General features: G+C 38.9%; 1 protein-coding gene across 1 annotated transcript in view; it reads left to right on the forward strand.

Annotated features, from left to right (window-relative positions):
* HGF (hepatocyte growth factor) overlaps positions 1 to 27,436 on the forward strand; it is a 196,585-nt gene that overhangs the window by 155,373 nt on the left and 13,776 nt on the right. The window contains exons 9-14 of the mRNA XM_056573419.1: positions 6,584 to 6,714; positions 14,606 to 14,708; positions 14,961 to 15,094; positions 21,581 to 21,619; positions 22,083 to 22,176; positions 25,694 to 25,768. Coding sequence (XP_056429394.1) covers positions 6,584 to 6,714; positions 14,606 to 14,708; positions 14,961 to 15,094; positions 21,581 to 21,619; positions 22,083 to 22,176; positions 25,694 to 25,768 — 576 coding nt within the window. The remainder of the gene's footprint in view (positions 1 to 6,583; positions 6,715 to 14,605; positions 14,709 to 14,960; positions 15,095 to 21,580; positions 21,620 to 22,082; positions 22,177 to 25,693; positions 25,769 to 27,436) is intronic.

The raw sequence follows: 27,436 nt of genomic DNA on the forward strand, positions 1-27,436 counted from the left end.
GGGTGTGCGAGCTGTGCTGCCGCACAGGGCGCCATAGCAACAGGGGCGGCCGACACAGCTCGCACCAAGTATATATAATTTGTATTGCCCGACGCCCGGGATTTAGCCCTGCTTCAGGCAGGCAGCGCTAAATGCCGGTGTAATGAAGAAAACTGTGCCCTGTAGTGGAATGTGACCCTCCGCACAGGGACACAGTTTTCTGCTTTGCAGGCCGCTCCCTCTCATTACATTCCCACTACCCTCCCTCAACTGTGTCCCTGTGCAGAGGGTCACATTCCGCTTCAGGGCACAGTTTTCTTCATTACACCGGAAGGCTTCACTTACCCTGCCCTGCATCTCCGGTTGGCTGGCCGGCCCGAGTCTGAAGAGGGAAGTCGCACATGGGACATCCCTCCGCAGACCCGCACAGGACGTCAGTGACGTCACTTGTCAGGCCGCCGGAGAGAAGAGAAGCACAGTGCAGGTCAGGTAAGGTTGTCTATGTGTATGTGTGGGTGTCTGTCTGTGTATGTGTGCATGTGTGGGTGTCTGTCTGTGTGTGTGTGCATGTTTGGTTGTCTGTCTGTCTGTCTATGTGTGTGTGTGTGTGTATCTGCATGTGTGGTTGCCTGTGTGTGTGTGTGAGTCGGTTGGGGGGGGGGGGTGGGGGGGATGGGGGAACGACAATGCTACCAAATTTGGAGAACCTGCTTCTTCCTAATGTGGGCTATACTGCACCTAATGTGGGGAACCTGCTTCTTCCTAATGTGGGGCTATACTGCACCTAATGTGGGGAGCTATACTGCACCTAATGTGGGGGAACTATACTGCACCTAATGTGGGGAGCTATACTGCACCTAATGTGGGGAAGTATACTGCACCTAATGTGGGGGAGCTATACTGCACCTAATGTGAGGAACTATACTGCACCTAATGTGGGGAGCTATACTGCACCTAATGTGGAGAACTATATGGCACCTAATGTGGGGGAACTATACTGCACCTAATGTTGGGGGAACTATATGGCACCTAATGTGGGGAACTATACTGCACCTAATGTGGGGAACTATACTGCACCTAATGTGGGGGAGCTATACTGCACCTAATGTGAGGAACTATACTGCACCTAATGTGGGGAGCTATACTGCACCTAATGTGGGGAACTATACTGCACCTAATGTGGGGGAGCTATACTGCACCTAATGTGAGGAACTATACTGCACCTAATGTGGGGAGCTATACTGCACCTAATGTGGAGAACTATATGGCACCTAATGTGGGGGAACTATACTGCACCTAATGTTGGGGGAACTATATGGCACCTAATGTGGGGAACTATACTGCACCTAATGTTTGGAGCTATACTGCACCTCATGCGGGGGAACTATACTGCATCTGATTAAGGGGGACATGGGACTGATTAAGGGGGCAGGGGAATGATTAAATATTTTAAAAAAAATATTTGTTACAAAGATTTTTTTCTTCTTTGTGTAAGTTTATGGGGTAATAGGGTGGGGGAGGGCGCCACAAGGTTAGCTCGCACAGGGCTCCTGAACATCTAAGGCCGGCCCTGCTGTACATGCTGGCGTACCCACTACATTTTAAAATTAATGTTGTGTTAAAATAGATGAAGGCACAAAATAATTGTGTAAGAATTTTTACAGACTAAGTAAATAACCCATATGGGGCACTAAAATTTTTCATAAAAAAAAAAAAAAGAAACATCCATAGTAATACAGCTTCATACACATTTTGGGGTGGGCAACGTATGGAGCCATTTTTTTTTTTTTGTGGCTTCACGATTGTTGGTGCTGTGCTATCTTCCTTCCTGACGTAAACTCTGGCCTCAGCGCAGCGACGCAAGACTCCGCACACCAATGTCACAAAATGCAAGTTCAAAATAAAACAAAAAAGCCTCCAGAGTACGGATATTCATGGTGCAGCATAGTATGTTTTTAATATTTTTTTAATTTCTGAGGAGGGCGAATGGTTTGTTGCGGGATAGTGCAGCTATTTAGTGCCAGGCATGCCAGTCAGGGTGTCACCTGATCCGGTACGCCCTCCCCTCCCTGCCACTCTCTAGCAACGCAACTAGTAATAAAGAACTTCGGATATTAACATAAGGGAAAACTTTTCTGCTTTAAAAAATGCTTTTTTAAGGATGTTTCCCGAGTTTTGCTTACATGCAATTTATTTATCAAGGTCGTGCGACTATTTGATAAAAGGTCACATGTAAGCAAATGTAAGTTAAAAAGAAATTGTCGTGTAAATGCCATACGTTTGAAAAGAATGATAAATCTCCTTCATAGAGAAAACCTTGGATGGAGGTTTAGTCTTCAATTATAGCAAAAAGAGGATCAACCATAGCATTCCTACAGATAAGGTATCAATTTATTTAATCAAATGTGAATAAGGAAATGCTCTAGAAAGGCAGTGAGATACTGCTTAAACGTTGAATCTAAACATGGGACATTAAAAATCACCTTGTTTGCAATCCTTTTGGTGTGCTACTGAACCTTTTTGCTGGATATCTCTATACAGTCTGCGACTGGGACTGTTTAAATCAGCCTGCACCCACCAACTACATCTTCCTTGGGTTGTGCTGCCTCAACATCCTTTTGCTGTATCTATCTATCTGTCTATCTAACTCTTGACCTATCTACAATCTATCTGTCGATCTCAAATCTAATTTCATCTCCTGGGGATGATCATTCCATTATCATGTAACCATATGACTGTCTCCTGCGCTACACATCAGAAAGCTTGTCAAGGTTAATGACATTTTTTTGTGCGCAAAGTACGTAACCTGAGATTCTAAGAATGTGGCCTAATTGTTGGTGCTAGGTGTGTAGGCCTTTGGTATCAGCAAACTATGAAGAGATAATGAGTCATGCCTAAAATATTTGTCATAGGCTACAAGTCACATCAGAAGAACGCTCTATGAATATGTTGTATAAATATGTTATACATAAGTATGTTATACATTATATGCAACCATGGGGAAAGAGCAGCAGGCATGTCTGAGTACACATCTAATTCACACTATAGAAATTGGCCATATCCAGAATTTAAAGGGAACAAAAAAGATCACTAGTTTACTTCAATATTCAGATCATACATCATATTAAAAGTTATGGTAGAGAGTTAGAGAGGAAGAAGCTGAACGCATAGTGTCTATTGATGAAGTGTGGTTGGATTTATATCTTGGACATTTAGAGCACGAATGAGGAGCTAGATGATGCAAACTTTGGAGGAGAATGGCTTAACCTTAAATTATTAACAGTGTTTATTTAGTTACTATGCATAGCTATCACTTAGTGAAATATATATATTGCTTAGATAGAGGACCGTTAAGTTGCTGGGAGCAACCCTGGAAAACCCTTGGATGTTACCCTTGGAAAAATCTCTGGTGATAAATACATCTTACTTTCTCTTAACTTTTCAATAATTATGTGTCTTTGAATTCACTAGAGGTGTATGTGTGTTCATGGAAATTCGTGAAAGATAATATTAAGAAATAAGTCACAGCAATAGTACAGAGTTCCAAAATGAGTCATGCAGTCATGCAAAGATGAATATTTTTTTACTTTTGATGTATAATTTTTTATGTAGTTGGAAGAACACACCTCTATTAATCCTATGGAATCACATGAATACACAGCCTCATAGATCTATTCCATATATGGATCACTCAAGTGAAGGCCTTAGATAAGTAATGGTGGAGCAATAAACATGTACTCAGCCATTAGACTATAATAGATCCCATCTCTTGTAATCAGTCAGACAGCGCGCCAAGCCTGCAAGTGAAGTGTATTTCCGCGCTACAAACGTTTATAAAATGAATGTTAAATTAAGGGACATGTATACTCAAAAATGTTTGTCTTGTTCTTAAAGGGGTACTCCGCCCTTAGACATCTTATCACCTATTCAAAGGATAGGGGATAAGATGTCAGATCGCCGGGGTCTCGCTACTGAGGACCCCCGGGATCGCCGCTGCGTGTTCACTTTCCAATACAAGGGCCGGAGTATCGTTATGTCATGGCTCCACCCCTATGTGATGTCACGGCCCGCCCCCTCAATACAAGTCTATGGGAGGGGGAGTGGCGATCATCACACCCCCAGGCCTTAGACTTGCATTATGGGGGGCGGGTCGTGATGTCACGAAGGGCGGAGCCATGACATCACTCTGCTCCATCCCCTGTATCGCCCGTCATTACACACAGAGCGAACTCTGATAGCGGGGTGCCGCAGTGGTGATCCCGGGGGTCCTCAGAAGTGGGACCCCGGCGATCTGACATCTTATCCCCTATCCTTTGGATAGGGATAAGATGTCTAGGGGCGGAGTACCCCTTTAAAGGGGTTTGCCCAATTAATACAAATTAGGGGATAACTATCTGATCATGGGGGTCTGACTGCTGGGCTATCTGCGATTGATAGAAAAGGGAACAGAGTCTCTCCTGAGGACAGAGCTGTGGTTGCTCCATTCATGCTTCATGGGAACTGCCCAAGAAAGCTGAGTACAGTATAAAGGATAACTTTGTTGGCATATCCCTTTAACAAAGCAGAACATTAAAGTGCACTTCTCACATTATCTAGCATGCATTCCACATTCCTTTTTTCATCTTTGCTGACTGTATGGATGTGCATTTTGTATTGTTTATTTTTTTTTCTTTCACAGTCCTCTCAGAGATATTTCTGTTAATATTGCCAACATGTGAATTACTAGAAATACTTAAAGTGATTTATAGGTTCTCACATACAAACACAATTAAGTTTTTAATCACTAAATCTTTTATCACATTATTACTTTCTAGATAATGATGCATTTATGGTTTTGCATTAGAAGATGTTTTACATAGATATTACATAATACCCTTCCATTATTACTTTGAAGCAAGATGGCTGCTTTTAATCTTGACTTGTGGATTGTTCTCAGCTTCTAAAATTTTATTTGAAAAAAAAAAAAAGTGGATTGCAGTAGCACACAAACAGCAAAGTATGAATAACCCAATTGTTTAAAAAACAGAAATATTGCATGTGAAGTTTAAATAATACATTTTTTACTGGAAACGTTAATTTCCTGGATTCTGTGGACAGTACAACAACCAGTGAAATTGAAATGTCCCCTTTGCTGACCTATTAACCCTGTATCTTTATAATTTAATAAAGATTACATTACTTTATTGAATTATACACAACCCAGAACTACAAAAAGTTTTGTTTGTCTTAGTTCTGGTTATATAGTTTGTACCAAACTCAGCAGTTAAACTAGATGAAGGATAATACCAATCTGTTAGCTTTCATAAGGGCCTAACATATCTATCGACCTCCCTGATGGACGAAGATGGCACGACATAACTAGACAGCTATGCTTTCTCCTCCTCCTAAAACTCATTCTGTATCTTCCCTTATGATCTGTCAATTTATACTGTAACTGAGTATGTATAATGTATAATGTTTTATCATATTACTGTATGCTCAATCCTTGCATTGCCATTATACTGTATCCTCCAAAACTCAATAAAAAATAAGTAATATAAAAAAGAACACAAATCTAAAAACATCTGACTCCAAAATGATATCAAAATGCAAACTTTATTAATATTCAAGACATAAAACACATAAAAACTGAAATGGGAGTAGTAGCCATACCAGACAGAAAACACACAAGTACATTGGTGAATGAACAACATGGAATGATATAAGAATGCCAGAATAATGCCAAAAAATGGAGACATAAGTATAAAATGCATGCAATGTACTCAGTATAAGTATATTGTACAGCTGATTGCACAAAACATAAATGCGGTTACCCCAAAGATGGTAACTTTGGAAACACCTCACAAACCGGGCTACAAAGAAAAGTGCCAAACTCTGAGAATCCAGCCAGGAAGAAAGAAATATACATTCATACAAAAGAGAAATTTAACACATATAGACACCCAAAGCATTGGTGGTATGTAACAGTGGCTGTTCTGTTCTGTTCTGTTGATCAAAAAAAGAATTAAGTAATAAATCTGCAACTTAATTGTGGTTGTTTAGTGCATTTTTAATGCAAACAGAAATAATCACATTAAAGAAGTGCCACAGTGATAGAAATTGCAGAGGTACAGTTGCAGTTGTGACTGGGCCCCTTAGCCAGCCATACTAGGAAAGCTATACTTTCACATTGCTCTATAGCAGATACCATGATGCAGAGTGCACACTGATGGCAGCAGGCATATCCTGTATCTTTGGTTCTCCACTCTCACTACTGCTCTTAGGCTATAGCATGAACTTAACAGAATATGAAGGAATATATAGGGGACATACTCTGCCTAAAGGGGTAAATGCAAGAAAGAATTGTACAAGATGACAAAGTCAGTGGAAGGGGCTCAAAAAGGCACTATCATGTTGTATGGACGAAGAGAGGACACTGTTGTCTTGTAGGGAACTCAAAGGGGGCACTGTTACCTACTAAGGACTCCAGGGGGGGGGGGTTACTTGTGGGAGGCAAAGATGTATTTACATGTCATTTATGTTTTTCAGTTACTAAAAATACACTTCATATAATTGTACCTTTCTCAGAAAAATGATATATATCTGTATGTTAAACCTACTGTAGGGATTTGAGTGAAAATTACTGTCGAAATCCTGATGGATCAGAGTACCACCCATGGTGTTTTACAACGGATCCAAATGTTCGTATTGGTCACTGTTCACAAATACCGAAATGTGAAGCTTCCAATCATAAAGGTAACTGAATGTTTTCATTATCATTTTGTGTATGGCACAGTATTTAAAATGTAACAGTTGTAATATTAAATCAAATATTTGTAAAACTAAAATGAAGAAATTATGTAAATTGTTAGACTAAACATTGTCAGAACATTGTTAGATTATAGAGTTAATCTAGTCTATCATTTTAAGGTAATTCCACTAAAACCCTGGGGGGGGGGGGGTGGTAACTTTTATACATCTTTTTGATACCTTATCTAAACTACCTTCACTTTTTTTGAAGCAGATGTTATACTAAGAGCAGGAGAAAAAATGATAACATAAGTATGTAAACGTATTTGTAAAACAAAGTTGTATTTTGCTGGATGTGGGATTCCAAAAGTGAGTCTTAGCTGGAGGCCTGAATTTGATGAGTGTGAGAGAGGTCACAGTAAATATGACAAGCATGATATATGTATGTGTGCCGGTGATACATTAGACTATGTGAAGTAATTTTTTACCATGAAAACAATTAAAGGAAGCAATATATTTGTTCTTATCTGATCAGTTTTACAAAACTTCGGCAATAGGTAGGACTAAAGATGAGAGAATTTTTGAAAAATTTGATTCGGCCGATTCATCAAATTTTTGGAAAAAAAATTAGTTTTGGTCCGAATCGCTATTAAAAACGGCTATTTCTGGCCTAGAGAGAGCCTCAATAGGGGTGCAGAAAATGTTGCCTTGCTGTAAAATGCATAGGGTGTGTGTGCTGGGTTAGTGAAATAATGCTGTTATTCAGTATGACATGCAGATCAGAGGTGTTGCTATTGGAATCACTGTCGGAGAGCAGCACAATGTCATAGACTGGAGGTGGCATCAGTATGAGGAGACCATTTAGTGGCTGAATAACAGAGTGGAGGTGGTGGCAGCATGAAGAGACCATATAGTGGCTGAATGGCACAGCGTGGAGAAGACGGCAGCATGGGAAGACCATATAGTGGCTGAATGACACAGCATGGAGTTGGCGGCAGCATGAGGAGACCATATAGTGGCTGAATGACACAGCATGGAGGTGTCGGCCGCATAAGGAGATAAGGAGTCCATATAGTGGCTGAATGACACAGTGTAGAGCTGGCGGCACCATGGGGAGACCTTATAGTGGCTGAATGACACAGCATGGAGGTGGCAGCAGCATGAGGAGAACATATAGTGGCTGAATGACACAGCCTGGAGTTGGCGGCAGCATGAGGAGACCATATAGTGGCTGAATGACACAGAGTGGAGGTGGTGGCAGCATGAGGAAAACATATAGTGGCTGACTGACGCAGCCTGGAGTTGGCGGCAGCATGAAGAGCCCACATGGTGGCTGAATGACACTGCCTGGAGTTGGCGGCAGCATATAGTGGCTGAATAACACAGCCTGGAGTTTGTGGCAGCGTGAGGAGATCATATAGTGGCTGAATGACACTGCCTGGAGGTAGCGGAATCATGAGGAGATTATAAAGTGGCTGAATGACACAGCCTGGAGTTGGCAGCAGCATGAGGAGATCATATAGTGGCTGAATGACCCAGCGTGGAGGTGGCCACAGCGTGAGGAGACCATGTAGTGTCTGAATGACACAGTATGGAGGTGGCGGCAGCATGAGGAGACCATATGGTGGCTGAATGACACAGCGTGGAGGTGGAGGTAGCATGAGGAGACCATATAGTGGTTGAATGACAGCCTGGATTTGGCGGCAGCAAGAGGAGACCATATAGAGGCTGAATGACCCAGCGTGGAGGTGGCGGCAGCTTGAGGAGACCATATAGTGCCTGAATGACATAGCATGGAGGCAGCGGCAGCATGAGGAGACCATATAGTGGCTGAATAACAAAGCCTGGAGTTGGTGGCAGCATAAGGAGACCATATAGTGGCTGAATGAGAAAGCCTGGAGTTGGTGGCAGCATGAGGAGACCATATAGTGGCTGAATGACCCAGCGTGAAGTTGGCAGCAACATGAGGAAACCATATAGTGCCTGAATGACACAGCATGGAGGTGGCGGCAGCATGAGGAGACCATATAGTGGCTGAATGACACAGCTTGGAGTTGGAGGCAGCATGAGGAGACCATATAGTGGCTGAATGGCACAGCCTGGAGTTGGTGGCAGCAAGAGGAGACCATATAGTGTCTGAATGGCAAAGCCTGGAGTTGGCGGCAGCAAGAGGAGACCATATAGTGACTGAATGACACAGCCTGGAGTTGGTGGCAGCCTATAGTGGCTGAATGACAAAGTCTGGACTTGGCGGCAGCATGAGAACATATAGTGGCTGAATGACACAGCCTGGAGGTGGCGGAAGCATGAGGAGACCATATAGTAGCTGAATGACACAGCCTGGAAGTGGCAGCAGCATGAGGAGAACATATGGTTGCAGTATGAGACAGCTTGGAGCTGGCATCATCATGAGGAAAACATATGGTGGCAGAATGAGACAGCCTGGAGCTGGCATCAGCATGATTAGAACATATGTTGGCAGAATGAGACAGCCTGGAGGTGGCATCAGCATGAGGAGAACATATGGTGGCAGAATGAGACAGCCTGGAGGTGGCATCAGCACAAGGAGAACATATGGCGGCAGAATTAGGCAGCCTGGAGGTGGCAGCAGCAGCATCAGGAGTCCTGAAAGTGACTCGGCTACAGAGTTGTGCAGTGGGTGGCAATACCAGTACCGTAACGAAGGTGGGTGAAAAAAGGAAAAACTTGGCATTAGATGTGAGGCATCAGGCAGGTGGCAGGATCAGAATAGTAGCTGAGGCAGGTAGGCAGAAGAAAACTGTCTCTTTTGAAAAAAGTGTTAGTGTGCACAAGTAAGCATTGAGGATATGCATTACGTAAAATGTAACTTTTAATAATATGCTTAGAATAAAATATATGTACCCACATTTTTTTTGTTAAATCAAACAAACGGAAAGGTGTGCAAAAAATTCCGCCACCTACACCACCAAGTATTGATGTTATGCAAAGACCTCTAAAAGGTGGAAGGGAACAACGTATGGTCCATTGCAACCGATGGAGGTAAAAACTTCCCCTGTAAGGCTCTACTCTCACATTATTAAAGGGGTACTCCACTGGAAAACATTTTTTTTTTTTTATCAACTGGTGCCAGGAAGTTAAACAGATTTGTAAATTACTTCTATTTAAAAATCATAATCTTTCCGGTATTCATCAGAAGCTTTATGCTCCACAGGAAGTTCTTTTCTTTTAGAATTTCCTTTCTGTCTGACCACTGTGCTCTTTGCTGACACCTCTGTCCATTATAGGAACTGTCCAGAGTAGGATCAAATCTCCATTCTCTGTTGACACATCTGTCCATTGTAGGAACTGTCCAGAGTAGGATCAAATCCCCATAGCAAATATCCTGCTCTATACAGTTCCAAAAAATGGACAGATGTGTCAGCAAAGAGCTCTGTGGTCAGACAGTATGGAAATTCAAAAAGAAAAGAGCTTACTGTGGTGCATATAGCATCTGATAAGTACTGGAAGGAATAAGATTTTTAAATAGAAATCATTTACAAATCTGTATAACTTTCTGGCACCAGTTATATGATATTCACATTAGTTGCGAATCAAATTTTTCCTGAAATTCATAAACGAATTTGGATTCAATTCTCTCATCCCTAGGAAGGAGTTAAAGGGGTACACTGGTGGAATTTTTTATTTTTTATTTTCATATCAACTGTGTCCAGAAAGTTAAACAGATTTGTAAATTACTTAACCCTTCCAGTACTTTTCAGCTGCTGTATACTACAGAGGAAGATGAGTGGTTCTTTTCTGTCTGACCACAGTGCTCTCTGCTGACACCTCTGTCTGTGTCAGGAATTGTCCAGAGTAGGAGTAAATCCATTTAGCAAACCTCTCCTGCTCTAGACAGTTCCTGACATGGACAGAGGTGTCAATAGAGAGTACTGTGATCAGACAGAAAAGAGCAATGCAACTTTCTCTGGAGTATACAACAGCTGATAAGTACTGGAAGGATTAAGATTTTTTAATAGAAGTAATGTACAAATCTGTTTAACTTTCTGGCACCAATTGATTTGAAAATAATTGTTTTCCACCGGAGTACCCCTTTAAGAGCATTAAGTAATAAATAATAGGCATATAACATATGTGATCAGTAGAGACTGACTATAGGAACCCATTCTGATCCCCAGAACTAAATTACTGCAGCTCCTTTGGCATTCATTACTACAATTTTCAATGCAGCAGGTCTGTGCAGAGAATAAAAAGGGTGGCATAGAATGCTATGGTTGTGATCCCTTTTTTTCTAGTAACTATCCAGGTACACAAGAAGTTGATTTCCACCAGTGTTAACCCCTCAACGACGAGCGCCGTAAATGTATGTCCTGGTGAGGTGGTACTTAACGCACCAGGACGTACATTTACGTCCTAAGCATAACCGCGAGCATTGGAGCGAAGCCCGGATCAGGCGCGGCAGGTCTCGGCTGCTGATCGCAGCCAGGGACCCGCCCGTAATGGCGGACACCCGCGATCCCGCGGATGTCCGCCATTAACCCCTCAGATGTCGTGATCAATACAGATCACGACATCTGCAGCATCGTGGTCACTAAAATGGATGATCGGATCGCCCGCAGCGCTGCCGCGGTGATCCAATCATCCAGCATGGCAGACGGAGGTCCCCTCACCTGGCTCCGCTCCCTTCCGGGAGTCTTCTGCTCTGATCTGCCTTCCCGCAGACCAGAGCAGAAGATGACCGATAATGCTGATCAGTGCTGTGTCCTATACATAGCACTGAACAGCATTAGCAATCGAATGATTGCTATAAATAGTCCCCTATGGGGACTATTACATTTTAATAAAAATAAATTATTATTAATAAAAATAAAAGTAAAAAAAGTAAAAAAATTAAGTAAAAACAAATTTGAAAAACCCCCTCCCCCCAATAAAAATGTAAATTGTCCCATTTTCCAAATTTCACCCCCAAAAAGTGTTAAAAAATAGTTTCTATACATATTTGGTATCGCCGTGTGCGTAAATATCTGAACTGTTAAAATAAAATGTTAGTGATACCGTACAGTGAATGGCGTGAACGTAAAAATAAAAAAGTCCAAAATAGATGCTTTTTTTAATAACATTTTACTCCCCAAAAGATTTATAAAAAATGGATTAAAAGTTCTATATAAGCAAATATGGTGTCAATAAAAATTATAGATCACAGCGCAAAAAATGAGACCTCATACCACTGCTTATACGGAAAAATTAAAAAGTTATAGGTCCTCAAAATAGGGGGATTTTAAACATACTAATTTGGTTAAAAAGTTTGCGATTTTTTTTAAATGCAACAATAATAGAAAAGTATGTTATCATGGGTATCATTTTAATTGCATTGAACCAAAGAATAAAGCACACATGTCATTTTTACCATAAATTGTACAGCGTGAAAACAAAACCTTCCAAAATTTGCAAAATTGTGGTTTTCTTTTTAATTTTACCACACAAATAGTATTTTTTGGGTTGCACCATACATTTAATGGTAAAGTGAGTGATGGCATTACAACGGACAACTGGTCGCGCAAAAAACAAGCCCTCATACTAGTCTGTGGCTGAAAATATAAAAGAGTTATGATTTTTTGAAGGCGAGGAGGAAAAAACAAAAACGTAAAAATTTTATTGTCTGTGTCCTTAAGGCCCAAATGGCTGTGTCCTTAAGGGGTTAATTTTGGCGGGCCAATTTAATTTTAGTTTTAGTCAATTTTAGTTCTGGTTGTATTTTAGTCATCTTCCTAATTCTAGTCCTAGTCATATGTTAGTGAACAAAAATGCGCCTCAGGTTTTTGTCGACATAATCTCCTGCAGATTTTAGGCAAATTAAAAATGTTCTGGGTTTAGTAACTACTGACCAAATTCTGCATACTAATATACTAATATCAGTATACAGGGGACAATAATACTGCTACACCATAACCACATATTGTCACAATGTAATGACTATTATTACTACCACACTGCTGCTGAATAAAATCCACTATACAGAGACCAATATTCCCTACATACAGTGTCCATATAGAGATAGATACCAACACTATACAGGTTCTGCAGACAGTATAAGTAATTACAGTTACATATAGAAACTTAAAGGTGACGTCTACTTTAGGTGAATCACAGTGAGGTCTTTGTTTGGCGCTGTTCACTTTCCTTTTCTTCTCCATCTGGCCAAGGTTGACTTCTCCTGGCTTCAACTTGTCTTTACAGAATGTGCCAGATCAGCCAGACAAACAAATATATATATATATATATATATATATATATATCTGATGACTATTGATGCAAATGCTTTATAACGAGTTTGAGAACAATATTCAGCTCATAGGATATTTTGTTTAGCAGAGCTAACGGAAGTATTTTTGAAGTTGATGTAAATATTTCTATGATGAGAGACAAGTGTCAACATGGACAATAAAGGGCATTGCAGCAGAGGGAAAGGGAAAGGAGGTGAGGAAAGGTTGATCAATGGGACATTGTGGTACATTTATCACAAGCAAATGAGTTTAGGATTGATGGTTAGACAGGAAAACATTAGTTCACTAACAGGAGGCATTGATTTCTTACGTAAAAAGATGCAAAGTCAAAAGCACTTAGCATTAGCATTCTTCATACTATGTTGTGATAGATGCTGCTCTTATGTTAGCTCTACCTAGACATAACTATTAGATTATAATATGATATGCAGTTATACCTTATACTTTGGCAGCTGTTGCAGTAGCAATTGGATCTGGAACAAAATTTACAATTTTTGCCTTAAGACCATAAATGACTGACCATATTTTAGACTGTATTTTGGGGCCATAAAGTGACCATTTTAATGGGTAATAAATTTCCCCCCAAACATGGCAGTTTAATTTTCTCTTAGGGAATCGTCTTTTAGTTCCTTAATTGTTTAATCAATAAAATTAAGCGCTGGATATTTCTTTTAGGTTGTGTACATGCCAAAAAAAGCTTCTATTTTGTTATGTAATTTGGGATGTATTAATCCCAAAACAATGTTACAATTAAAAACAGCCAATTTTGGGCTATAGCTTTAGCTTTAGCAGTAGCCCAAAAAAGTTTAATAATACTTCCCAAAAAATCCCAAATCCAAGGTCCATAAGAGCCACTGCTGTTAGCATATCTGTTGGTAATAGGTTTTTGAGCTAAAGAATATTTTTTATGACAGCCATGTGTACTAATTTGTTGCAGAAATGTCTACAAATTCTTCCTTTATCTACAGTATATAGGGCTTTCAGTAATCCATGCACATGCTGCAGAAACAACCTTATTTAATGCATACAAATATCCTTTTAGCATATAGGAAGAGATTTAGTTGGACTCATAGTTTGGGATCAGGAGTGAGTTGTTGTACAGTAGTTAAATTTTAGTTTTGTTTATAGTCATTTTCTATTGTTACCTTTTATATTGCATGTTATTAAAAAAAATGCTAATTAATGTAAAGTATTATAAAATCAGTTGCACTATTACTCTGCATAGCAAATTATAAGAACACTTGTAATATTGCTTTTCAACACTTTCAACTTTTTGTGACAAAACTGCAGGACTTTCCTTTAGGCTCTTCTCCCTATAGCCACATATCAGAAGTGATGTAAACAAATAAGTACAGAACAAGATTTTCCTCTTCCAGATGGCTTTTTTTTTTCTCATTTTAATAAAAAGAACTTTAATCCATTTGTGTATTTATTCAGCCTTTTGGTCTTCGTTTCCAATCAAAGACTTGTTTAGTTTTAGTTGTAAAGCTTTTTCTCTTTTCTTTTGTGTAAAGTGAAAAACCTCTGGAGCAGCTGCTACTCGGAGACTTTGCTGTTTGCTTTTGGGTGGGAATTTGTGTCAGCCTCTGTTTATTCTGATTTTCTTAGCTTTAATATATATTTGGTATCTTTAGAGTGTTACTATGGCAATGGCATCACCTACAGAGGGACGATATCTAGAACTCGATTCAGGCTTCCATGTGCCATGTGGGAGAAAAATATGGTTGACGTACGGAGGTATGCAAATATTATGTTTTTCTGTCTTAATACTGAACATTTAAACCAAGCAAAATTATATTTAAAATCATGCAAAATGTTATAGTTCCTTTTTATTTTGCAAAGCTATGATAATATTTGGACTAAATAATACATTTTTCATTTACTATATGTTTCAAATGATTTATAGAATACCTTGCTGTTGAAATAGATGTACATTTAGTTAATTACTGTAAAGAAATTATTTTTTACTTACTTTTTGTTACATTGTAGACATACATTCCGTGAGCCAGATGTTTCCATACTTGAAAAAAATTACTGCAGAAATCCTGACAATGATGCTCATGGACCCTGGTGTTATACCGATAATCCTCTAATACCCTGGGACTATTGTCAGATTTCTAGATGTAAGTATAGTATGCAATACAATACAGTCTGAAGTCTTGATGATATTTAATGAAATATTGTAACATGCGATCAGGCAGCATTATACAGTGCGTGTATCTAGCATGCAGAATTGGCATGCACATTTATTGCCATTTTGATGAGTATAAATATTGATCTCATAAATATTGTTAGCCATTATTGCACACATTTTGTAGAAACTTATCATTTTGATTCTTATCTAACAAGATGAAAATCCTGTAGTAGTAATGGAGAGAAAAATATAATCCAGTTGGGTCTGTAAAGCTGATACCTTTATTCACTGCAGTTTCGTATAAAAATCTTCTAAGATGCATGGGAAATTAGTACATTTAAAATTTCCTTCATTTTTCATTCCCTTGTGTTAATATCTTGTTCAATCGAGAATGTTTTAGGCTGTGGCTATAATATCAATGCAATGACTTAATTAATTGACCCAGCAGTGGATAACATGCACAAGAAAACCTCTGAAAATACCTATTCCATCTAATAAAGGGAGTTGCTTGGGGTAGAAAATAACATTTTGAATACACAATTATTAAATTCTGGAAAAGTTTCCTCCTTTTAGAATCCACACCAGAGAGAAGAGTGGTAAAGAAAAGAATGTCTACCTCTAGAGGACCTAGCAAATAATGGGTATAAAGATATTTTTCTTTTTCCCTGTTGTGGTGCTGCAAGGGAATGGATCAATTCCTACTTGCTTCTCCTACAGATTACTGGGGTATCCAGAGAAAAGTTTATCATCAGCAAATATCTGACAAAAAGTATTTAGGTAGAATTACTAATCCTGTAAAATACTTAGCATAAACTTAGACTAGGCAGTCTGAGGGGGCGTTACATTTTTCACAGTGGCTTATGTTGTGTGATACATTTGTGGCATTGTGGGTGCATTCACACCACATTTTTGCAATACAGTTCCTGTATCAGGTTTTGGATGAAAAATTAATTTCTCAAAACCTGACCAAACTATCAAAACGTGTGTACAGATTTCAACCCATTTTCGGTTAAAAAACGTATACGGTTTGAAAAATGATGTCCGGTTGCATCCGTCTTTCAAGAAAAAAATGTATACGTTTTTAACTTTTCACTTCATTTTGAATAAAGTTTCACTTGTTTGATTGAAATTCAGAGAAAAAAAAACCTGTGCAAAGTCAAAAACTGTATGGGGAAAACCAGAGGGAACCATACGCACATACGGTTCTGTACGGTTCCCATTGACTCCCATGTAAAAAAAAAAAAACTTATACAGTTTAATACGGTTTAATACTGCACCCGGACCAAAAAACTTGGTAGACTACGGTTTTGGGTACGGGTAAAAAAACGGACAAAACGTATACATATATGTATACGACGCAAAATGGACTAAACCGGATGATGCGTTTGACATACGGTTTACAATGTTAAGTCAATGCATACAGTTTTCTATACAGTTCCTTACGTTTTTTTTTTTACTTGAAACTGTATACGGGAGCTGTATTGCAAAAACGGGGTGTGCATGCACCCTTAGACCTGTTGAATTTTTTATATCGGTTTTGGTTGGCTTATTCTGTACAACTATTTTATGCCAAAATCTTTAAGCTTTGTGGGGCATGTTGTTGCATGTCAAGTAGGGAACTGGCGGACAGTAAGGTCAACTAAAGTGATCAGTGCCAGGTAGCTGCTTGGGATTATTTAGTTTTGAGAGAAAAAATTTGGGGACAATTTGACCACAATGTACAAATATATCAATGGAGAGAACAGAGATCTTTTTAGTGATCTTTTTATAAATAGGCCGGTAACCATGAGGCTAAGTTTCTACTTTTTTTTTGTGGCCCATAAAATGCCAGAAAAAAATGCCAGAAAAAATGCCACAGCATTTTCCTGTGTTTGGCGTTTTTTGCCTTTGAGTGGAAATTGCATTTTTGGCCCATTTGGCGTTTTTTCTTAATTTGTTGGGTACCAAAAAATAAATAAAAATAAAGGATGCAGTAGGGATGGAAAAAAAATGTTAACAAAATTTTTATTTTTTATAACACTTATTTTATTAATTTTAAACAGGGATCAATTTGTGTGGGCAGGCAGGGAACTAAAAAATGTAGCCGATAATAATAAAAATTTAGAAAGGTGCCATTTAAATGTAAAAATAATGTATTTTAATAATGTGCTGAATAAAGTGTGTTTTTTTTCACTTTTTCTTTATTTTTTACATTTTTGAGGTAGTACTACTACTCCCAGCATGGAACACACTGTTCCATGCTGGGAGTAGTAGTACCTGTACTAATAGACAGATCGCCTCGGGTGTCACTTCTGACACCCGATGCGATGCTCCTTTATATTGCAGAGATGCAAAGCAGCTTTCTCCTCTGCTCGCACCTCTGCTCTACACTCTGGCCGGCCAGTGATGTAAATAGAAATTCACATCACTGATTCATATTTTCCGCACAGAGTGTGGATTGGCCGGATGGTGCCAGCCAATCACCTCTCTCAGCAGGAAATATGAGTCAGTGATGTGAATTTCTATTCCCATTAATGGCCAGCCGGAGTATAGTGCAGAGATGCGGAGGGCAGGAGAAAGCCGCTCTGCATCTCAGAAGAATGAAGGATGATCGCAGTGGGCTTCAGGAGTGACACCCACTCTGATCTGTCCCTAACTGCAGGTACTACTGTTCCCAACATGGAGCACACTCTGCTCCATGCTGGGAGCTGTAGTACCTGCATTGATAGACAGATCGCAGCATGTGTCACTTCTGACTGCCATATATATATACACTTATTCATATTTCCCACAGAGAGTTGTGATTGGCTGGAACCATCCAGCCAATCACAGCTCTCTGTGGGAAATATGAATAGGTGTATATATACGGTAGTGCAGGGGACCATAGAAGAGCAGCCGGCCGCGTCTATACATAATACAGGAGGATCGCAACAGGTGTCAGAAGTGACACCCGAGGCGATCTGTCAATTAGTACAGGTACTACTACTCCCATCATGAAACAGTGTATTCCATGCTGGGAGTAGTAGAACTATCTAAAAAAAAAAATTAAGAAAAAAAGTAAAAAAAAGTTTAAAACACACACTTTATTCAGCACATTATTAAAATACATTACTAATATAAAGTTTAACAAAATTAATTATAAAAAAGCAATTATTTTTACATTTAAATGGCCCCTTTCTACATTTTTATTATTGTCAGCTACATACTTTAGTTCCCTGCCCACCCACATAAATTGATCCCTTTTTAAACATTAATAAAAATGTTGCTATAAAAAATATTAATTTTGTTAACTACAATTTTTTTCATCACTACTGTATCTTTTTTATTGGTGTCCTACAAAATGTTATTAAAAAAGGTACCTCCATCCCTTTTTTGGATTGCTAAAGTCTAAAAGAGAATAAAAACCACCTTCGATAATGCCAAAATTAAAACCCACATGACGTTTTTCTTGGCGTTTTTTTTACTCCCGTAGACTCCTATGGGAGAAAAACACCACAATTTTAGGGAAAAAAACACAATAGGCTCAACATGCTGTGACTTTGCCAAACCACCAAGAAGCTGAAAAACGCAAAAAAAAAAAAATTAAGGGAAAAAATGGCAAACTGAAAAACGCAAAGTGGAAAAAGAATTTTGCGATTTCTCATTGATTTACAGCTAACATCTGGCTGCAGCATTTTTTCAATGAAAAAATGCCATGGGGGCCATTTTGGAGTTTTTTTTTTTTTTGGGAGGGGGGGAGGAAGCACACAAAAAACAAGTAGAAACTTAACCTGACAAGGGGGCATCCTCTGTGTCTAAAGAAAAGAAGATTTCATCATAATCACAGATGGGGGCAATAGCAGTGGGACTATGAAACTCTCTGCCACATGATGCTGTGATGTCTGACTTAATAAACAAGTTCAGGATGGGGGGGACTAAAACTTTTTCTGGAAAAATATAATATTATAAGTTATGGATACTAGAATTATGGGGATATATTCTTGATGAATGGATTTATTCTGATCGCCATATTGGAGTCAGGAAGGAATTTTTCCTGGTATGAAGCAACTAGCAAAAGGTATTTTTTAGGCTAAACTTTATGGACTCTTGTATGTTTACAACCTCATAAACTATGTAACTGAGCTACCCTATGCTCACTGCTTACGTGAAAAACTGAAATAAGGGAGCAAGGTACAGTGGATCATACTTTTTGACGCATGTGTTTCTTAAATGTGCCAAAAATATGTAAAATTTTGGCACAATTTATAGCAAGTTAATTAACAAATTAGTTATATTGTCCAAGAGACCTTTTTTGCCATTGTTAACCTTTCTAGCCACTAAAATGGCTACATAAATAATTTAAAGGCCTAACCTGGTGATTTAACCCTATATCAAATCAGCTTGGGGAAGGGGACAGGAAAAAATATATACAACGGACAGAAAAAAATATATAGATTACAAAGGGTTAAATCATAGGGCTACCATTTTAAGAATATATATTTTTTACATTTCTGTATGATTTTGATAAATAAATTGGGATTAACCACAGGGATAACAGTCAGGCTGGGTTAATATATGTCCAGCAACCGGAATAGGTGAAATCAGCCTAAATCTCGATGCAACTGATGACACAACTGATGAAAAGTTGTCATCTGTTGAATGGCATCTGGTGTCCATTGTTTCTGGCACCGGAGAGGGTAACGCAGCAAGCTGTGTTCCCCTGTCCAATGCTGTCCAGCGTGTCCAACCATCCGGCATCAAAATTTGGACACTGGATGATTGTGAACTGTCTCATTGAAATGAATGGGATCAGTTTTAGCATGAAGTTTCCCTCCGGTGCACGCCGTAGGGAAACTATGCTGGAAAACTAATATATATGTGAACCCAGCCTTACAGGCTTCATTTCCTTACAGCATGAATGTAAAACAAAAAGGAGTTCTTGCAACTAATAAGAAATGAAGAGAAATTTCAGGGTTAGATTTGTACAAATAAATGTTTACATAATTGTTCAAAGAACATGTAAAAATGACCCTGGACATTTTTTAAGCTGTAAAGTTTTATCTATAATAATAATTAAAATATGATTTGATTTCAAGCAGTATAAAATGCTCTGTAAGGGTTTGGTAGTCATTATAAGCCAACTTTCAGACCTTTTTGACATCTTTATTGTTATGGCAGAGTTTGATGGAATGTGATAATTAATTCCAGAAAAAGGGTGTGAGGAGGACAATGCAAGGATTTAAAAAAATATGTGAAAACATAAAAAAATCCAAATTTTTGATACTATTATTTATATATTTCCCATTGGTCATCTACCGCCGCCAATATATTCTTCAGCACTGTTCAGAGATTGTCAGGATTCACATGAGTCCCTGTTCCTAGGGGGTACACAATCTCAGACATATACACTAGAATCTGTTTCACAGAAATCCATTTAGCCTATTAGTACAGTCTAGTCTATTCTATAAAGCTTTTTGTCATTTACATAAACTTTTGACATGTTGTCCACGCATGTCAAAAGTTTAGATCACATCAGGTCTCAGTCTGGATGACATATAAAAAGTTCATATAAAGGGCAGTAATACTTTACCTTGTCTGTAAACTCAATTTTTTTTTTTTTTAACAAAGTCAGAAGTGGATCCAGTAGGAAAAAGTATAGGTCCTCCCCTTATATTTCCCATTCCTTTTGAATTCACTTCAGGCTTTGGCTCAAAAACTGAATCGGCAGTTTTAAAAAAAAAAAGTGTTAAGTGGAAACGCAGCCAAAAGTGTATACTTATTTTTTCTAATAAATTAGCAAACATTTCTACATTTCTGTTTTCACTATGGGAAAACTTGAATATTGTTGATTTTAGCGCAAAGCTACAACTTAACAAAATTTGAAAAAAGTGAAAAGGTATGCATGATATCCTACTGGGCAGCTTTATTTTCACAACACAATGTCATTCTGGACATGTGACTGTCTGAATCCCATAGATACTGCTGTGTGGATTGGATCCCACTTTCTTAATGCATCTCTATGCGACTCACACAGAGAGTCTGATTCATAGGAAAAATGGTTTCTGATTCAAACTGCAGACACTATGGGAACAACATTGTGATGTGGAAATGAAGCCATCTGGTAAGGGCCCTTTTACATGGCCGACGACCTCAGATGGCCAGTGCTGATCTTAGTGATCAAGGCTCCATCAGTCATGCATCTGGGTTGCACAAGGAATAACAGGATCTTTTGTGAAGCTCATTAAATTTGTCACTGTTTTCAAAGGGAGATGTGCGCTCGATAGCAATAAAACATAGCTGCACAAAACATCCAATCGGCTGATCTCTGGCCCATTATTACAGTCAATTATCAGGCCTGAGCACTTTTAGGAACACTAATTTGCCTGTTAATCATCCTGTATAAAAAGGCCTTTAGTGACCGCTCTCTAAAATGAGCCTAGCTGGGTGCAGGACCTCTAGTGCCTAGTGCATAATATGAGACTACTAACAATGTTAACTAGATGCATCTCTCTTACAGGTGAAGGAGACACTTCCAGCACATTAGCAAATATAGACAGTAAGTATGAATCAAATACTGTTAACCTTTCTTTATTTTACTGTTTTGCAAACACTTATGTGTAGTTAATATAATTAACTTTTTTAGTACATAAAATATTTATTCTTTTTAGTCATGAATGAAATAATATCCATATATGTATGTTTTCGTCCTTACTACCCTGGCTCAATATATAGCAAAATGTATGATACAAGATAAATAGCTCAGTAGAAAAAAAAAAAAAAATCTCAATAAAAGATGGGATTTGCTATGTGTGCGGCCACTAGGTGGCTGTGATGTGAATTGCATCCTATTAAGAGATTTGCGAGCATGCCAGAATTTATATTGTATGTTCAATGAGAAATTCTAAGAATATGGTGAACACATCTGTACTAGTGCACGTAAAAGTGATAAATCCTAAAATATGCTTGCAGCATTTACATGGATGAAACAAATAAATTGTGTAATTTTATTCTGGTTTTAGACCCCGGTTCATGTGCATCAACCAAGCATCTGAGAGTTGTAAATGGAAGTCCAGCACAGGACAAGAATGGATGGATGGTCAGCCTGAGACATAGGTAAATCATCATCCTTCATCCTGAATAAAGTACAAGAGATGGGTTTCTAGAAATTGGTTGTCAGGGGTACAATTATAACAAAGTGTTTCAAAAGAACTGCTATTAAGACTGGGTTCACACGCAGTATTTTGGTCAGTAATATAGGCAAAACCAGTAGACTCACAACATAGAAAACAGGGTTTTTTTCTGTCTAAGTTTTTCTCTATCTCATTCCTGGTTTTGATTAAACATACTGCCAAAATACTGACTAAAATATTATATGTAAACCCAGTCATAGAAATAAAGAGAAACAAAACAAAAAAAACACAACAACTCCTTGTAATTCAGTGACCATTTGGGAGTCGAGTGCTCCCCTCAAAATAGTTTTTGATTCCCACCTGAGTTGCATCTTGAGTGCATGTATATTAACCTAACATTGGAGTTTGTATAGGATCTTGGGCTGCAGGCCATCAGCAACTTGACTGGTATCAATTAGTGTTGCTCGCGAATATTCGCAATTCGAATTTTATTCGCGAATATCGCATATTCGCGAATTCGCGAATATTCGCGAATATAGCGCTATATATTCGTAATTACGAATATTCGTTTTTTTTTTTTTTTTTTTTTTCACAGTACACATAACAGTGATCATCCCTCTCTGCTTCCAGCTTATGTGGTGTAAGAAGGCTCTAATACTACTGTGTGAGACCGGTGTGCGAATTTTCGCATATGCGAAAAGTTGCATATGCTAATTTCCGTATATGCGAATTTTCACTTATGTAAATTTTGTATATGCGAATTTTCGCATATGTTAATTTTCGCACACGCGAATATTCACATATGCGAAAATAAAACGAGAATGTTACGAATATGCGAATATTCGCGAATATGACGAATATTCGTCCATATATTCGCGAATATTCGCGAATTCGAATATGGCCTATGCCGCTCAACACTAGTATCAATAGGACTAGAACCCAATAGAAAAGCAGTGTATGAAGAGGAAACATGGCACTGGAGTAGCACTACCATTAATCATCTAATATAATCTGCAATTGATTAATGGAGATCAGCCTCTTGAAACACATATTGCAATATTGATGTGTCACATTTTATGTTTTTTTTATTATATGTGTAAATAAATACATATATTGATACTATGTCCATTCAGAGCTATATTGGATCATTGTAGCATTGCGCCACTCCATTTCCATTTTCCTCTTCATACACTGCTTAAAGTGTTAATATCATGTCAAAAGTTTGAATTGGATAGGGTCTGAATGTTGACTGATTACCAGAGCAAGCACATCCCATTACTGTGACATCATTGTAGGCATTGCCTCTGTACAGTGACATCACTTTGTGCATTATCCCTGTACGGTGACATCACTATGTACATTGTTCCTGTGTACTAGGAAGAGCAAAATAATGCTTTATATGCTTTATATAAAGCCTTATATGTTGTGAACTCATTGCTGAAAGTGGCCATGATTGAGTGGGCCCTATTTAAAATATTGCTATGAGAATTTAAAGGGGTAATCTGGTGGAAAAATGTTTTTTAAATCAACTGGTGCCAGAAAATTACTTCTATATAAAAATCTTAATCCTTCCAGTACTTATCAGCTGCTGTATGCTCCACAGGAAGTTATTTTCTTTTTGAAATTATTTTCTGTCTGACCACAGTGCTCTCTGCTGACATCTCTGTCCATGTCAGGAATGTCCAGAGTAGCAACAAATCCCCATAGCAAACCTATCATGCTCTGGACAGTTCCTGACATGGACAGAGGTGTCAGCAGAGAGCACTGTGGTCAGACAAGAAATACATTTAAAAAAAGAACTTCCTTTGTTTGCATACGGCAGCTGATAAGTACTGGAAGGATTAAGACTTTTAACAACTCAATAGAAAAGGTAATAAAGTCCGAGTGGCACCACTAGTAATACTGGACAGGTATATTTAATTAACAAATGGAACTGAAAAGGATACAATGGGCGGGTATTCAGACCTAGGAACCTCGTCCTTCGGTTGTGCTAGGACCAAAGAAATCAATATCAGAACAAAGCAGAATACTACAACAAAGGCAATCCTGCACTCAACGCCCAGGTACTGTATGTTCAGCTCATCTCAAGAAGGACGACATCCGACTGACAGGTAAGCTTGGTGTGGGGCGCTCAGAGGCGACTGCCGGCAATTTCGCGCACAATAGCGCTTCTGCCAGTCGGATGTCGTCCTTCTTGAGATTAGCTGAACATACAGTACCTGGGCGGTGATTGCTGGATTGCCTTTGTTGTAGTATTAAGATTTTTAAACAGAAGTAATTTACTAACCTGTTTAACTTTCTGACACAAGTTGATTTAAAAAACAAAAAAATGTTTTCTACTGGACTACCCATTTAAAGACACATGGCATGCCACTGCATAAAAGAGATTTTTGTCTTGCTGCAGCTAAATTACATGGCACATACATAAAATACATAAAATTTAAAGACGTGTTTGTAAATCATCTTTTCTTTATTCATTCTTTACTGATCTTACTGGCTGGCAGAAGGTAATACTTTTCATACTAGCATAATAGAAATAGATATGGACACAATATGAAAGGTATTTTTATCAGACGTAAAACGCTTTGTATTTGTGCACACATTAGGGTGCCTTATTCCATCATTAGCCCAATTTTCAAACGTCTAATAATATGTACATAATTGTACTCAGCAGAAAGTCTCTTTGTTCCCATAAGGCAAATCCTTTGTAGCTGTATATTGTAATACAAGTGTACAATGCACTTTACAGAATATACCAGCGTTATTATAACTTCTGGCATGTCCTGACATGTAAAATAGTAGGCTTGCCTCCCCCTCTCAAGCGCCCGATTTTATAGCCTTAACCCTCCTCTGATCATATGAAACAAATACACATGGGTGGTTGTACTAATGTTTTCTATGTGTAGGCAGCGACTACTTTTGTAGTATTGGCAAGTGAGCTCACTGACTAATACATGCTTAGCTTTGAGCTATTAAAGATTAGAACAGGGCATAAGTGAATCAGATTTGCTTAGTTTAACCAGATGTTTGATCCCCCTGTCGAAAAGCAGACCTACAGGAAACAGAAAAAAGGAAAAGAAACAAGAAAAAACAAACAAGCATTTATATTATCCTGCTGTCTTTCCCTTGCAATAAAGATCAGCCGTAAATTAGTCTGGGATTTATCCAGTCCGGCTCTCTGAAGTTTTAAACATCTGTGTGATTTGGATTAACTGTGTAAAGCTAACCCCTTCCCTTTAATTGCTGCCCTTTTGGATTCTAGTACTGGAGTAAGAGTAACAAATCTGGTGTTAGCCAGGGGTGAAGCAAAATGCTTTTGTGATCACATAACATTTACATTCTTGGATAACATCCCTGACATGTCACATAAATGATAACCTCCCCAACACATCCATATTTTAGATGTCAAATATACCATGAAAAATGAGTACACAGGCTTTCCTCCTTTTTAGCCCCATACTCTCATTGTTCACATTATACCTTGGCATCTTATCTTACAGGAATGGACATAAATGTGGAGGATCTCTTGTAAATGAGAAATGGGTTCTTACAGCAAGCCAGTGTTTTCTCTCTGGGTAAATATGAAAACTTTTCAATTATTATAAAGACAGTTAAATGTACAAATTGAACATAATATGACCCACAATTTACAATAAATATTTTCCTCAGTGGGTAGCAGGGCCTAATTGGCACTGTTGTAAAATGAATGAGGCTGGGTTCACATATGTCCAGCATCCGGCATAGATGAACTCAGCCTAAATCTTGACTTGACGCAACTGAGGCAGCAACTGATTACAACGTGCATCATTTGTCATCAGTTGTATGGCATCTGGCATCCATTGTCTCTGGAACCAGACAGGGGAACACAGCAATCTGCCTTCACCTGTCCGGTGCTGCCCGGTGTGTCCAACCATCCAGCGTCAAAATTGGGATGATTGTGAACTGTCCAATTCAAATGAATGGGATCAGTTCTAGCATTAGTTTCCCTCCTATGCACACCTAAGGGAAACTGTGCTGGACAACTGATATATGTGAACAAAGCCTGAGAAGCCTATACAAACTCAGACACTCAGACAGGCATGCATACACGCACTCAGGTACATTCAGGCAGGCACATAGGCAGGCACACTAAGGTCATGTTCACATGGCGTAAACCTGAAGAATGTCCGCCTGGAAAACATGAGCAGACCTTCTACACATTTGAATAAACCGTCATGCTGTAGGACTGCTTGGATATGCGCCAACTTATAGACGGCAATGCATTTCTGAGTGAAATCAGCAGAAAGAATAGACATGTTTATTTTTTCTGCGGAGGCCAGGATCAGGATTTCTGTGACAGAAACATACCCTGCAGTATGAAGGATATTTGTCTTTTAGTTTCAGGCACTGCCCTGCTCTTCCTTGCTGCTGGTCCTCCCCTGAGGCTGCTGGGCACTGCTGGAAGGAAATGACATGTCATCTGACATCACTTTCTTTCTGCCAACAGCACTACCACAGAGTAGGGAACATGAGGGCAATTAGCATCAGGAAAACTGCTGTGGGTCTGATGAGCTCAATGGCACTTCCCTGCTGCCATAACCCCACCCAGCTGCTCCTTCCCCTGCTCATACCTGGCACTGTCAGTTCTGCTGCTCCCAAACACACAATTAAACTTTTATTTGCAGTTCTGCATGTTGGATTTTGATTGAGAGGGAGCAGCCCAGGGGGGGAATCAGAGCGGTCTTAGGGTGGGGCTATTTGATACTCTGACTACCCCTCCCCCCCCCAACCCACCATCTTCCCAGGCCCATCCAGGAAGGAGAAAAGCCTCACACACTATTCGGGGCAGTGTAATGAAGAAACTGAAAGTAAACAAACATAAGAAAGAAAAAAAAAATATCTGCCACAAATTCAGGGGTAAAGAATACTTCACAGAGTCTCCATTAGGGAATATGGATGCCAGACCTAGGGTTATAGCCTCAGTAGCCATGAGCAACATCTCCCCCAGCAACACCACTAGTTAGTAGTTAAATATATAGGGGGAGATTTATCAAAACCTGTCTAGAGGAAAAGTTACTGAGTTATCTATAGCAAACAATCTGGTTGCTATGGGCAACTCAGCAACTTTTTCTCTGGACAGGTTTTGATAAATCTCCCCCATAGACTATGTCATAATTCTCTACATTTGACTTGTGTTTGAAGACTTTCTTACTAAACAATAACATATGTATTATGCTATTATCATGTTATTACATGAAAGTTAT

This window comes from Hyla sarda, chromosome 4, assembly GCF_029499605.1.
Source record: "Hyla sarda isolate aHylSar1 chromosome 4, aHylSar1.hap1, whole genome shotgun sequence".
In the NCBI taxonomy this organism is placed as follows: domain Eukaryota; kingdom Metazoa; phylum Chordata; class Amphibia; order Anura; family Hylidae; genus Hyla; species Hyla sarda.